The sequence below is a fragment of the Bufo bufo genome, chromosome 1, assembly GCF_905171765.1.
Source record: "Bufo bufo chromosome 1, aBufBuf1.1, whole genome shotgun sequence".
Lineage (NCBI taxonomy): Eukaryota > Metazoa > Chordata > Amphibia > Anura > Bufonidae > Bufo > Bufo bufo.
The window spans coordinates 296,509,805-296,524,501 of NC_053389.1; the positions used below are offsets into that span (position 1 = coordinate 296,509,805).

The 14,697-nt window shown below is 43.8% G+C and overlaps 1 protein-coding gene across 1 annotated transcript in view; it reads right to left on the reverse strand.

Moving 5' to 3' along the window:
- The window catches only part of LOC121005804 (E3 ubiquitin-protein ligase RNF213-like), a 407,639-nt gene that overhangs the window by 196,501 nt on the left and 196,441 nt on the right, over positions 1-14,697 (reverse strand). The window contains exons 9-10 of the mRNA XM_040438594.1: positions 13,672-13,845; positions 4,505-4,700 (exon numbers count right to left, since the gene is read on the reverse strand). Of these exons, the coding sequence (XP_040294528.1) occupies positions 4,505-4,700; positions 13,672-13,845 (370 nt within the window). The remainder of the gene's footprint in view (positions 1-4,504; positions 4,701-13,671; positions 13,846-14,697) is intronic.

Below are 14,697 nucleotides of genomic sequence, written 5' to 3' on the forward strand. Positions count from 1 at the left end.
AATAAGGCTACTTTCACACTTGCATTCAGAGCGGATCCGTCTGGTGTCTGCACTGACGGATCCGCTCCTATAATGCAGACGTTGGGATCCGTTCAGAACGGATCCGTCTGCATTATAGTTCAGAAAAAATTCTAAGTGTGAAAGTTATTCAGACGGATCCGTCCAGACTTTACATTGAAAGTCAATGGGGGACGGATCCGTTTGAAATTGCACCATATTGTGTCAACTTCAAACGGATCCGTCCCCATTGACTTACATTGTAAGTCTGGACGGATCCGTTTGTCTCCGCACGGCCAGGCGGACACCCGAACGCTGCAAGCTGCGTTTGGATGTCCGCCTGCTGAGCGGAACAGAGGCCAAGCAGAGCCATCCTGATGCATTCTGAGCGGATCCACATCCACTCAGAATGCATTGGGGCTGGACGGATGCGTTCGGGGCCGCTTGTGAGAGCCTTCAAACGGAGCTCACAAGCGGAACCCCAAATGCAAGTGTGAAAGTAGCCTTAATTCGGGTGCTCGAATACAATTTAATACAATGGAAGTCAATGGGAGAACCCCAGACACCCCTTGCTCGGAAGAGAAGAGGGTGTCTGGTTCATAAAAAAGTTAGAAATTGATGGAAACCCCATCAAAAAGGTTTGGCAACAGCATTAAGAGGATAGCTGGATGCATTTTAGACTCCTATTATGTACGACATACAATAAACAACCACACAAAGGCTATATAACAAAAGCCAGGTATGTACAAGCCATCCACCTATCCATGAGACAGATAACAGCCAGCATATCTTACAATGGCAGTCTTGTGCACTATGAGATATTCCAAACCAGCTCTCATCTGACTGAGAACCAGTAAACCTCAAAGTTATTTTGCATCTGTTGGATGGCTTGGGTGGACCTGCACACCTAGATCAATATCATTAGGGTGACAAAAAGTTTTCCGATTGTCCTAACATAATATTTAATAACCTTTGTATACAGTTTTGTCATGTAAAAACAAATTTGCATAAACATGGGCATATGGGAAAGACATGCAAATGAGCAGAATCTGCCTTGTTTATGAAAAACAATAGATGGCACCATTGAGTTATGAACAGCGCCCTCTATTGGTTTCACAGTCTTATGACAAGACAAACATTCTTGTCAGAAGACTATGAAACCAATAGAGGGTGCTATTGAATTATGAACAGCGCCCTTTATTGGTTTCACAGACTTATGACAAGACAAATATTCTTGTCAGAAGACTATGAAACCAATAGAGGGCGCTGTTCATACCTTAATAGCGCCATCTTTTGGTTTCATAGTCTTCTGACAAGAATATTAGACTGAGTCTTATGGCAAGCTTATTAGTGTAGCCTTTTGCATGGAAAATTCACGATTAGAATATTCACGATCTACACTCTAGGATGATATCTGACACTGGGAAAGCTGGGTAATAACTCACGATCTACACTGAGTTATTACCCAGCTTTTCCAGTGTCAGATATTATTACTGACTTACTACATAATTATTATATTATATTCGCTATATTGCTATATATTTGTTTTTTAGAATATTCGTAATATTCTAAAAAACAAATATATAGCAATATAGCGAATATTATGTAGTAAGTCAGTGATAATATCTGACACTAGAAAAGCTGGGCAATAATTCAGTGTAGATCGCGAGTTATTACCCAGCTTTCACAGTGTCAGATTTTATCACTGAGTTATTACCCAGCTTTCCCAGTTCCGCAAAATAGTTGCGCAAAATACGGAATGCACACGGAGTCATGCGTATTTTTTACGGATCTGTTTTTTACAGTCGTGAGCATGAGGCCTTATAGCACCTATTTATGATGCTTGGTCTGGGGCTAAAGATAGCCTTAGACCAAAACATTATAGGAGCAGTACTGAAAGGAACGAGGCTTTTCTTGGTAATAACTATCCTCTTGTAATCACATTTATAAAAGTGTCAACCTCCATTATTCCCCTGCCCCAGCAATTCTATACTCCATTCAAAGCTTATTTTAATTCATTATGGTGTAAATTACACCAACATACATTACAGGGTATCTGCCCCCTACTTGGGCAGTTTTCATTTTATTGGTTTAATTGTTATGTGTACGCAATTAGTGTGTGTGTGGGGTGGGGGAGGGGGGATTACTTCCCACTATGTCACCTTTAGGGCAATTTTCATTGATAGAGCAACTGTACTCATCTAATGTTTTATATCATGTCCTTTAGACTCTCCAAATGGTTCGAGGTCTTTTGCTAATTATGTTACAACAGGCAGAGGCTCCTGTGGCCTGGTAGATTTAACAGTCAATCAAGCCTCATTTTTCCTATTCCTCTGATGCAGGATTTGTAGTTACTGACGGGCAGTGTCAGTCGCGTCACACAGGTATCCAGGACGCCTCCTGGTATCCTGGATACACTGCATCACGTGCGCATTCTCACTCTACCTTTCATTGGTTGTTCTGTCTCACATGATCACAGGACATGCGTGTGACATCACATCTGCGGTGTGGCCAGAGGAGGCAGACCCATTTGGGAGGCGCCCTCAAGCAGGCATTTAAATGCCACAACTAATGACTTCTTGTTGCTGGTAAGCGAACCCCCAGAACCTAAGAGGCATTTTCTATTTTCCTGCACACCCGATCCCACTGGAAGGTATGCATCATTAAGGGACATGCCACTCTCAGTTACTGAGGAGGCGCCATTCTTTGCAATTTCCAAGATATCATATTTGGTTCATAACCAACGTTTCAGTCTCTGACTTTTTTCCCCTGATGAGTCAATTGGACAGAAACGTGTCATGTCGGGAGTGAGCATCAGGGACTACATTTGGGTAATTTGTCGTTTATAGGGGCAGGTATCCGGACGGGGTCACCCTTTTCAGGGCGGGTGCTCTGTATAGGTATGGTTTAATAGTTGTCTCCCTCCCTCATTTTAGGGTTATACTAGGGATAGAATCCTCCCAGTTCAATCAATACTACCACTGCACCTGGACCTGACATGGAACCAAATGGTCCTCTATCCAGTACCGGACCCATACCAAAGACTTCTACAGGATCCGGTAAGACCGTTCAGTTATACATTCTGAAGCATTAACACCTGTTACCAATAGGGTGAAAGATTCACTACCAGCATGGGGTGCCTTTTTAAGAATAATGTTCTGCCTCTATATATGTGGTGTTTTATTGTATACCTAGTAAAAGTTAAGCTTTGTTCCCCCTCCACATTGTGAAGGCATATTTCTAGTTGGGAGTGTACCTGGGTGTCACGACACAGTGCCCCTGTTTGCGACTTCTCTCACTCAAGCCCACCTGCAATTGAATGGCCACCATGCAATACAAAATTTGTCCTGCAGGGAAAATGCCTGACTGGGGGCAGCTTCCAGTATCCAATTTCTAGCTGAGAAGGACAACTGTACAATGTGGTGGGGGAACAAAGCTTAACTTTTACTAGGTATGCAATAAAACACCACATATATAGAGACAGAACATTATTCTGAAAAAGGCACCCCATGCTGGTAGTGAATCTTTCACCCTATTGGTAACAGGTGTTAATGCTTCAGAATGTATAACTGAACGGTCTTACCGGATCCTGTAGAAGTCTTTGGTATGGGTCCGGTACTGGATAGAGGACCATTTGGTTCCATGTCAGGTCCAGGTGCAGTGGTAGTTTTCATTACTAGGAATCGAACCACAAAGTATTTTATGGTATATAAGACATTTGTAGAAAATCTCATTCACACAGTGATTACGGTAAGTGTTGTGTATGTAAGGCTTCATACACACAACCATATCTATTTTGCAGTCCACAAACTGTGTCATTGCAAAACACAAATAATGGCCATGTGCATTCCACAATTTTCACACTCAAAAGTGACAAGAATAGGATATGTTCTATAATCTGCAGAACGGCCATATGTATGAGGATAGCACATGGATGACATCTGTGTGCTGTCTGCATTTTTTGCAGACCCAATAAAAATTAATGGGTCGTGGACATGGACCAAAAATACAGTCGTAGCATTAGCTAGTGTGAACAGAGCCTAACCAAATCGATATATGCAGTTAAAGGGGTTGTCCCATCTGGGATATTCATGGCATATCGCTAGGATATGCCATCATGTTAGATAGGAGCGTGTCCCAGAGGTGGGACCCACACCTATCTCCAGCTATTTTCAGAAGTCCCATAGCAGTGAATGGAGAGGTGGCCAGGCTTGTCCCAGCGCTGGCTGTTTTTGGAACTTCCATAATGGTGAATGGAGGTTGGCGGCACAAACACTCTCCCTCACTTCAGGGACCCTGTTGTGAAAATAGGAGTGGGTCCCAGAGGTGGAACCCACAATTATTTGACACTGATGGCATATAATAGCGATATGCCATCAATGTCCCAAATGGGACAACCCCTTTAAGCACACCTTACCCATTTCAAAATAGATGATACTGTAATAACCCCTCTAAAATATTACATTATACTGAATAGTAAAAACATAATACTGAACGGTCTACTAACCTCAAGTTGATAATATTCAACAACAGGAATTTTGAAGTAACAGGCTTTAAGAACAGCCACAATTGGTACTGGAAGTTCATCTAAAAATTTCACCATCTCGTTGACTGATATCAAACAAAGCCATGATTGGATCACCATTGGGTGTGACTGAAGTAAATACTTTTTTTTAACCATCTTTCCAAAAACATCCCAGGAACTTAATAAAGAAAAAAAAATGTATATTTTAGTCATAGTTGCTCCAAACTGGTGCTTAACTTAGGGCTAGCCCATGATTGGTAGTCTCCTAGAAGACCTAAAATTCAATACAGCACTCCCCTGTTTCTTGTTACAATTCAGAGCAATTCAAGCAATCCAACCACAGATATCCTGTGTGTAAATCCTCAAAATTATTATTCAAAGGGAATATGTCATCATAAAATGACCTATTGTTTAAATCACATTTATCTTTAAAGTATTTTTAAAGAATTGTTGATATTTTTTATTTTCTATTTCAAAATCTGTATTTAACCCCTTCAGGACCCTGCCATTTTTTACCTTAAGGACCAGGCAGTTTTCTAGATATTTGACATGTGTCATTTTATGTGGTGATAACTTTGGAACACTTTTTACTTATCCAAGCCATTCTGAGATTGTTTTCTCGTGACACATTGTACTTCATGTCAGTGGTAAATTTCAGTCAATATTTTTAATTTTTAATTTTTTTTTTTAAATCCCACATTTACCAAAAAATTGGAAAAATTTGCAACTTTCCAAAATTCAATTCTCTGCTTTTAAAACAGATAGTGATACCTCATATAATAGTTATTACTTTACATTTCCCATATACCTACTTTATGTTTGGATCATTTTGTGAATGCCATTTTATTTTTTGAGGACGTTAAAAGGCTTAGAAGTTTAGAAGCAAATCTTGACATTTTTCCGAAAATTTACAAAACCCACTTTTTAAGGACCAGTTCAGGTCTGAAGTCACTTTGAGGCTTACATAATATAAACCACCCATAAATGGCCCCATTTTATAAACTACACCCCTCAAGGTATTTAAAACTGATTTTACAAACTTTGTTAACTCTTTAGGTGTTCCACAAGAATTAAAGGGAGTCTTTCACGCCGATTGACCCTATTAACATATTAACACACTTATGTCCACGGTATCCCCCCTATTAAAACTGTTCTTACCGTTAGTTCCCTGCTAGCATCGTTCGTCCAAAAAACACTTTTATTCCGTATGCAAATGAGGCTGTAAAGGTGCCCAGGGGCGGCCTTACAATGTCATTTTCATACCAATTCACTCCCCCTCCTCCGCTTCTGCCCGCCCATCTGCCGCGTCTGCCCGACCTTGGTCTCTTCTCTATCTTTCCTCCTACTGTCCGTAATCCTGCGCATGCGCCGATGACCGCGATATCAGCGCGTGCGCATTGAATGACCACAGTCTGGCCGGGGCATCACAGTTTACTGTGCGCATGCGCCGGCCCGGGCCTAACTTACATTCTTGCCGTGATGCTGTGATCACGGCAAGAACGTAAGTTAGGCAGGGGCCGGCGCATGCGCATGGTAAACTGTGATGCCCCGGCCAGACTGTGGTCATTCAATGCGCACGCGCCGATATCGCGGTCAACGGCGCATGCGCGGGATTACGGACAGTAGGAGGAAAGATGGGGAAGAGACCAAGGGCGGGCAGACGCGGCGGGCAGAAGCGGAGGAGGGGGAGTGAATTGGTATGAAAATGACCCAGGGGCCTGGGCACCGGCCGTTGTAAGGCCGCCCCTGGGCACCTTCACAGCCTCATTTGCATACGGAATAAAAGTGTTTTTTGGACGAACGATGCTAGCAGGGAACTAACTGTAAGAACAGTTTTAATAGGGGGGATGCCGTGGACATAAGTGTGTTAATATGTTAATAGGGTCAATCGGCATGAAAGACTCCCTTTAAAGGAAAATGTAGATGAAATTTCTGAATTTCACTTTTTTGGCAGATTTTCCATTTTAATAAATTTTTTCCAGTAACAAAGCAAGGGTTAACAGCCAAACAAAACTCAATACTTATTACCCTGATTCTGTAGTTTACAGAAACACCCCATTTGTGGTTGTAAACTGCTGTATGGGTGCATGGCAGGGCGCAGAAGGAAAGGAATGCCATATGGTTTTTGGAGGGCAGATTTTACTGGGATAATTTTAAGTTACCATGTCACATTTGAAGCCCCCCTGATGCACCCCTAGAGTAAAAACTCCAAAAAAGTGACCCCATTTTGGAAACTACACTCCTCAAGGTATTCAAAACTGATTTTAGAGACTTTGTTAAAACTTTAGGTGTTCCACAAGAATTAAAGAGAAGATTTGACTGGGATAATTTTAAGTTGCCATGTCATGTTTGAAGACCCCCTGAAGCAACCCTAGAGGGTACATATGATTTTTGGTTGCTCTATATTACACTTTTTGTGAGGCAAGATAACAAAAAATAGCTGTTTTGGATGGAAATTGGTTGTTTGCATATACATATTAGACTTTATCTTTAAATTGTTACATCAAGATCTAGTCTTACATCTAGATACCCTCCAAATCATCAACCAATCCTTCAAATGATGTTCTTATTGAGCTGCCTTATCAGGATGATTGAATTTGCTTTGTAAACCAGTCCTAGGATATATGATAGGTGTCATGGGACAAGGTAACAGCAATAACTAAACACTCCATGTTACTATGTCTCTGAAAATCCCTGATGAACTTGTGAAACCTGAGTTCTGGACATCTTGAATACAAGGTTTCTGTTGTAAGGGGATGCTTTTTTGGGTACCCATAATTTATTTCAATCAAGATCAGCATCTTCCAAACTTAGAGGATTAATATGGACATGTGGCATCATCTGAAACCTACAAGCACATCTTTGTAGCATAACCTCATATCAATGACTTTACAAGGCCACTTTATGGCCGTGGAGCTTTCACTTATCTAGAATTTTTAATCTAGAGGGTGGCCCGTGATAAAAGTAGTCCGCCTCCAGTGATAGTATGACAAGATGAACGAGCAAGTGGATTTTTTTATTTTTTTTAATTACCAACAAGTCACAAAAGATGCTGAAAGTGGTCCTCATTCACGTCTATGCATCTTTGGGCACATCAGATTATGTTAGCTGATACTGCTCGTGATGCTGCGGATAGTGTTTGAAATGTTTTCCTTGAGTTCATCCAGGGGATGTGGATTGTTAGTGTACACTTTTAAATTTCCCCACAGATAAAAATCACATGTGGACAAGTCTGGGGAATGTGGTGGCCATAACTCCTTGCTCACAGTTCGCTCTTCTGTAAAAAGTTCATGAACCTGTGCCAGTGAGGTCCATGAGATGTGGCATGTTGCCCCATCTTGTTGGAAAAAGAAGGACATTTTATCTACTGCAGCATCACTGTTGAAGAGCTGCAAGCAGTATCAGCCAAGATAATCCGACGTGCCCAAGGATGCATAGACGTGAACGGAAACTACTTTTAGCATTTTTGACTTGTGGTAATAAAAAATAAAATAAAAAGAAATCCACGTGCTCAATCATCTTGTCATACTGTCTCTGGAGGCAGCTACTTTTTCATGGGCCACGGTGACGAATACCGCACCTCGCAGCCCGCCTGACGTCAACTACATCGAGCTCACGCGGTACGGTTTGTCACTGGTTACGCCTTCCCTGGGAGTACGGAAGGTCAGCTTGGCACAGCTTACACAGACACCTCCTGTCCACGCAGGCACAGGGAGGACCGGGAAGTGAGAGAAGGGTGATCCACGCTACCTCTGACATAACTCCACACTCGCTCACAATCCTGACAAGTTAAGAGGGCCTTTTCACTGCTCCAGTGAAACAGCGCCCTGTCAGCCCGATAGACTTCCACCAGGTTCTTGTTAGATATAAGCCCGGTCCGCTAGCGGGATTATATCGGGTCAGGAACCAACCCTAAGTAGCATATAACTAGGCCAAAACATGGATGTGGGGAATCGTGATCGAGATACAAGAACAGCGCAAGATTAAATTATATATTTAATTGCCTTAAGAGTGCACTAGATATAACACTATATACACACAGAAGATATACAATGGTCGGATGTGCAAATACAGATGACGTGGTACAAACAGGGTTAAACAGAGCAAAAGTAATTTACTGGGTGGATGAGTAGTCCTTTGGGTTATGATGATGAATTCTTGGTTGCTATAGTCCTTAGCCGTAGTCACATGGGGGCAGTGATGTCAGCAGTTCCAGGTCTCCCAAAAACATTACACGATATGGCCCCCTTCAGAGAAAGACACTGGCCTCGGGCCTGCATCATGGGCCTTTTCACCTGTAGTCGGCAACTCCCCCCCCCCCCCCCCCCGGGAAGACCTCATTTCTCCTTTGTCCGGTGAGGCAACTCAGACTCCAAAAACCCATTATGGATCATAGCTCCTCACCGGAAGATCACGAGGAGATGATTCTGGCAACACCGTTTCCGGCTGGGTTCTGGCTACAAGTGGAGACCAAACATAGCGCTGTTATTAGGTTCCTACTGGGAGGTCTCTGTTTCTCCCCTTTCTGGCACCCGACCCCCAAGCGGCGACCAGGGGCATGTCCGTCTTGGTCCTAGGGTCGCAGATATGTAACTGGTTTATGCTGGGATGGACGGGCAATTCATAATTCCTTATGAACCCCCGGTTCCATGATGTCGGATGGATTCTTTTATTCTGATGACTAACTCAGTCTCCCTTCCCCACTGGCATTCATCCTGCCAGAGAGGTTGAGTTACCAGGGTGGCTGAGTGGGGTGTGAACTCCAAACATATGGTTTGTTTTAAAAGCCAGGACCCCTGCTTCTTCTGCTAGCTGACAGCAAATGGCTGGAATTAGATCATACTAGCCACCTCCCATTCATTTCTGACCCATAGAGTCGACCTGACTGAGCATGGCACCGAGGAGAAACTGGCGTCGGTCAGTGCTATAAACGGCCGCGTGAAGTCGGCTGCCTGTATACCGGTAAGCTGGAAAGGGTGGCCTTCAGCACCTGGAAGGCCGTCTCACAATCGTTTGTCCAATCGACTGTGGAGGGCAGCTTCTTCCTGGTGCGGTCCGTCAGGGGCCTCACCAGGCTACTATAGTGGAGCGCAAACCTCCGATAGTACCCGGCAGTGCCCAGGAAGGACATCACCTGGTTCTTGGCCATTAGGGTGAGCCATGATGCGCTGGCACCCACTTTCCCGGACTCCAAGGCTTCCCCGCCTAACCATTGCCCCTCACTTATGCCAGGCTGGCACCTTTCTGGCGTAATGGTCAAGCCTACCTGGCGGATCTGCCGAAGCACCTACGCCAGATGCTCTCGGGGATCCTCCCATGTGGGACCGAAGACGGCAATGACCTCCAGGTACGCGGCCGCGTACCCTTCGAGTCTCTTAAGCAGCTTGTTGACCATCCACTTAAAAGTGGCAGGGGCATACTCCATGCCGAACGGCATCCCAGTGGACCAGGTACGTCCTGGCATTGAGCCACTGGTGCACGAGGTACGGGCCTTCTCAGGCTGTCTGAAGCTTCTCTTGAGGTACCGGGACAAGTACCCATGCATTCCGACCCACCTGGTGGGTCCTCTCACAAGCTTTTTGGTTGTACCCTCGCTTCTGGTCGGCCTGTGCCTGCACCATATTGTCGTGCATCAACCGCAACAAGGCCTGCATCTTGTCCTGGAAGTGCATGACACACTCAATAACCAACACCCCAGGTGTGGCTACATCCCCCGCCCAGGCCTCTTTCTTAGCAGAATTCTGACCATCGGAATTCCATGTGCAACCCGCAACAACTCCATCCCAAACGAATTACCACTAATTGTCGGTCCGTAGGCCACGCCTCCGGTGAGCCCTGCTGGACTGTGACCAGGCACAGCTGTTCTTGGTCCCAGACCACCCACTCGAGGTCTGAGTCTGAGGGAGGCTGTGCCGCCTGCACCTTGAGAGCTTTCAGGCTGGCGTTAGCCACTAACGCCACCTGAAATCCCTGACAGGACATGACTAGAATAGACGAGACTGCCACGTCCCCTGTCAGTTCTACTAACTGCCGGTCCCTAGGCCACGCCTTCGGTGAGCCCTGATGGACCACGAGCCAGTACAGCCATCCTTGGTCCCAGACCACACGCTTGCGGTCTGAGTCCGAGGGAGGCTGTGCCGCCTGCTCCTTGAGAGCTCTTAGGCTGGCATTTGTCGCTAACGCCACCTGAAATCCCTGACTGGACATGGCCAGAATAGTCGAGACTGCCTTGTCCTCCATCAGTCCCCGGGGACCTCTGTCCTGGCCTCTGTCTGACCCGGCAGCCACTTGGTCAGAAGGGGGGGAAGCCATCAGACCCCTGTTTTCGGCAGTCCCATTGAAATGAATGGGAAGCACATTGTGCAAGTGCGGCCACTCCATTCACTTCTATGGAGCTGACGGAAACAGATGAGCCAATGCTCAGCTATTTTTGGCACTCCCATACGAATGAATAGAGGGCAGCCTCACATGCACAGTGCGCCGTACGGGACTTTGCAGGCTCTGTTCTAAGTATAGGTGCGGGTTCCAGAGGTGGCACTCGCACCTATCAGACATTGGGGGCATATCCTTGCGATATGCCCCCAATTAAAAAGATTGGAAAAACCCTTTAAAGCCTATGTACACCTTATTTTGAGATAAAAATCTTTTTTTCAATTGGTCTTTTTTAACTATATGGAATCCTTTTTTTCTGTACAGAGCCGACATGCTCTACTAGCTGCCTGTGGATATTTTGTCCTTTCCGTCATCTGAGGAGCAGATGGACTTATCTGTAGTCTCTCACATCATAAACACTCATTATAGCTCAATCCTTATCTTACTGATAAGAATGTGGCTTAAATAAGTGTTTATGACCTCTTAGCAGTTTAGGCTACTTTCACAATGGCGTTTTGGTTTCTGTTTGTGAGATCCGTTCAGGGATCTCACAAGCGGTCCAAAACGGATCAGTTTTGCTCTAATGCATTCTGAATGGATAAGGATCCGCTCAGAATGCATCAGTTTGGCTCCGATCAGTCACCATTCCGCTTTGGAGGTGGACACCAAAACGCTGCTTGCAGCGTTTTGGTGTCCGTTTGACGAAACTGAGCCAAACGGATCCGTCCTGACACACAATGTAAGTCAATGGGGACGGATCCATTTTCACTGACACAATATGGCACAATAGAAAACGGATCCGTCCTCCATTGACTTTCAATGGTGTTCAAGATGGATCAGTTTTGGCTATGTTAAAGATAATACAAACAGATCCGTTCTGAACGGATGCATGCGGTTGTATTATCTGAACGGATGCTTTTGTGCAGATCCATGACGGATCCGCACCAAACGCGAATGTGAAAGTAGCCTTAGAAATAAGGGTAATTAGATGACCAAAGTGAAAGTGAAAGTGCCAGTCACACAGTTAGAAAAATAGTTAACCCTTTGTGACTGAACAGCTCAATATTTTTAATAAAGGCCAATGGAAAATATGATTTTTAGCCAAAAATAAGCATGTCAGCTCTGTACAGAAAAAAGGACGCCAATTTTTTTATAAAGACCAATTTAAAAAATATATTTTTAGCTCAAAATTAGTACAATGCAATCATCCAAAAAATTGACCCCAAAGGTGTACATAGCCTTTAAGTGTATTAACAGACATTTAGGTGACAAATTAATAGACATCAAATTCAGTGATATATACTTATTAACATAAATGCACCCCTTAGAAGTGAGACCTTCCTGATAACAGAACCCTTCCCTATCACTAGGCAAAAGGCACCTAGATTCACAGTGAAGATGATATCATATCACTGCAACTTTTTAGTAAGAAATGCCTACTGGGGAATTTCATTTAGTATGTAGGTTCAATGAATAGACAAACGAATTTTAATGTACATCTAAAGCCCCTTTACACTGCTCGATGATGCAGATGATTGTCAGGAAGGAGGCATTCCTTCCCGATAATCTCCTGCTCGTTAGTGACCGCTGCATTTTAGTTTTGGGCGCGAATATTCGAATAGCAAATATTAATCGCGAATATCGGCACTTCGAGAATTCGTGAATATTTAGAATATAGTGATATATATTGTAATTTTGAATATTCTAGATTTTTTTTTCATCAATAACCTCCGTTCTTGCTTCTGGGCCAATGAGAAGGCTGCAATGTCTTTGTCTGAGCTTAGCAACATCCCTAGCAACCAATAGGAAAGTTGCCTACCCCTTACTATATAAGAACCTCCCCAGCAGCCCTTGTATGCAGTATTTTGCAGTTCTGAGAGAGACAGCAGTGTTATTGCTGTGCTCTGTGCTTTCCTGTGTCATTACATTAGATAGATAGTTAGTTAGTTAGTTAGCTTATATATATATATATAATACAGATAGTTAGTGGGAGACAGTCAGTGTAGGTTAGATAGTGATATAGTGTAGCTGATAGGTTCTGCTGTCCATACATACATGCTACATACATAGTGCTGTGATGTCACAAGTTCACAGCAATACTTAGTGCACCAATCAGTAATATGTAGTCAGACCTGTTAAAATGTGAAGTTGCATGTATTGCGCCAAAATATTCGCATCATAAGTGCCGATTTTCGCAATCGCGAATATATTGGAGCACTCTATCTGCCTATAAAGCTATTGTAATGTTCTGCCGTGCCAACTATTTTCTCTAGTTTCAGGAAACTTCTAGCAGGTTGAAAAATATAGCTATAGTGACCCACGCCTGTATTGCGCGCGCATTACACGAATATTACACTGCCGATTTTCGCAATCAAGAAAATAATAGCGAATTCTCAAATATATGACGAATATTCTACAAAATATTAGCGAAATATTGCAAATTCGAATATGGCCCCTGCCGCTCATCACTACTGCTTTTACCTGTGGTGATCCCCTCAACAGTATGGGCAAGAGCGGTCACTAATGCCATCACTCATCCCCATACAGAATCATCTGCTGCCCACAAAAGATAATTTAGGTGACTACACCAAAGATCTATTACCCGATGAAAAAGCATTTTGCTTGTTCATCAGGTAATCGGCGGCACCTTTAAACAGGTCGATTATCGCTTATACGAACGCTCGTTAGAGATAATCTGCCAGAATATCGGGTAGTGTAAAGGGGCCTTCTGTAAGGTATATTACACAAGAAAGATTATTAAAAATGATCACTATTACCTTTTAGAATAGGCTAGGCCTCCAAGACCTGCCCATACATCTTCTTGAATTGGCATTGAAGACTCTGTGTTGGATACATGAGAAAACGTATGGAGAACTGGTAAGACCCATACCCAGTGTTCTACATTTTCCTCAATACATTGCTGGCATAGCTGCTTCAAAGCTTGATATGTTCTGCAACACAATGAAAGTGAAGGTATCAAACATTGGCACACATACAGGAAAAAGGGAAGGTTATCAAATACATAAATCTAATAGCTAAAGTGTTTTCCAGGTTACTGGACTGGTCACCTATGCTTAAAGGGGTTGTCTCACTTCAGCAAATAGCATTTGTTTATGTAGAGAAAGTTAATACAAGCCACTATTAATGTATTGTGATTGTCCATATTGCTTACTTTGCTGGCTGGATTCATTTTTCCATCACATTATACACTGCTAGTTTCCATGGTTATGACCACCCTGCAATCCAGCAGCCGTGGCCGTGCTTGCAGACTATAGGAGAAAGCCTTTAGGAAAGATCATCAATATTAGATAGATGGGAATCTGACACCTATCAGCAGCAGTCCCAGGACTGAGAAGAGAGCCAGAAGCACAGATCCACTTTCTAGTGGCCATGTGTAAAATCCTGAAGTATGTCAGTAAACTTCTTTCATCCTGCTTCATAATGTTAGGTGTACATGTGTATTTCCATCTTGTGTGATATAACTGTGCATTGCCATTATATGTATTTGCTAGGCCTGTATTATGTATTTGCTGTAATTGCAATGTACACCAGCAGGTGGCAGCAGTATGTAGCAGACCCAAGCCAGTTAGTATACCTAGACTGGAATAGTTCATTCCAGGCTACCCCCCCCCCCCCCCTCTTTCTGAGGAGGAGTGGAATGTTCCCACATCCTACTTCAGGGGGAGGAAGGAAAGTTCTAGTCAGAGTAACCAGCCCCCCTGCTGGGAAAGGCTGTGTTAGTAGGAGCTCCCAGAAACAGGGATCCCAACCTAGGATCCAAGCCTCGGCTGAGGCCCAAGATC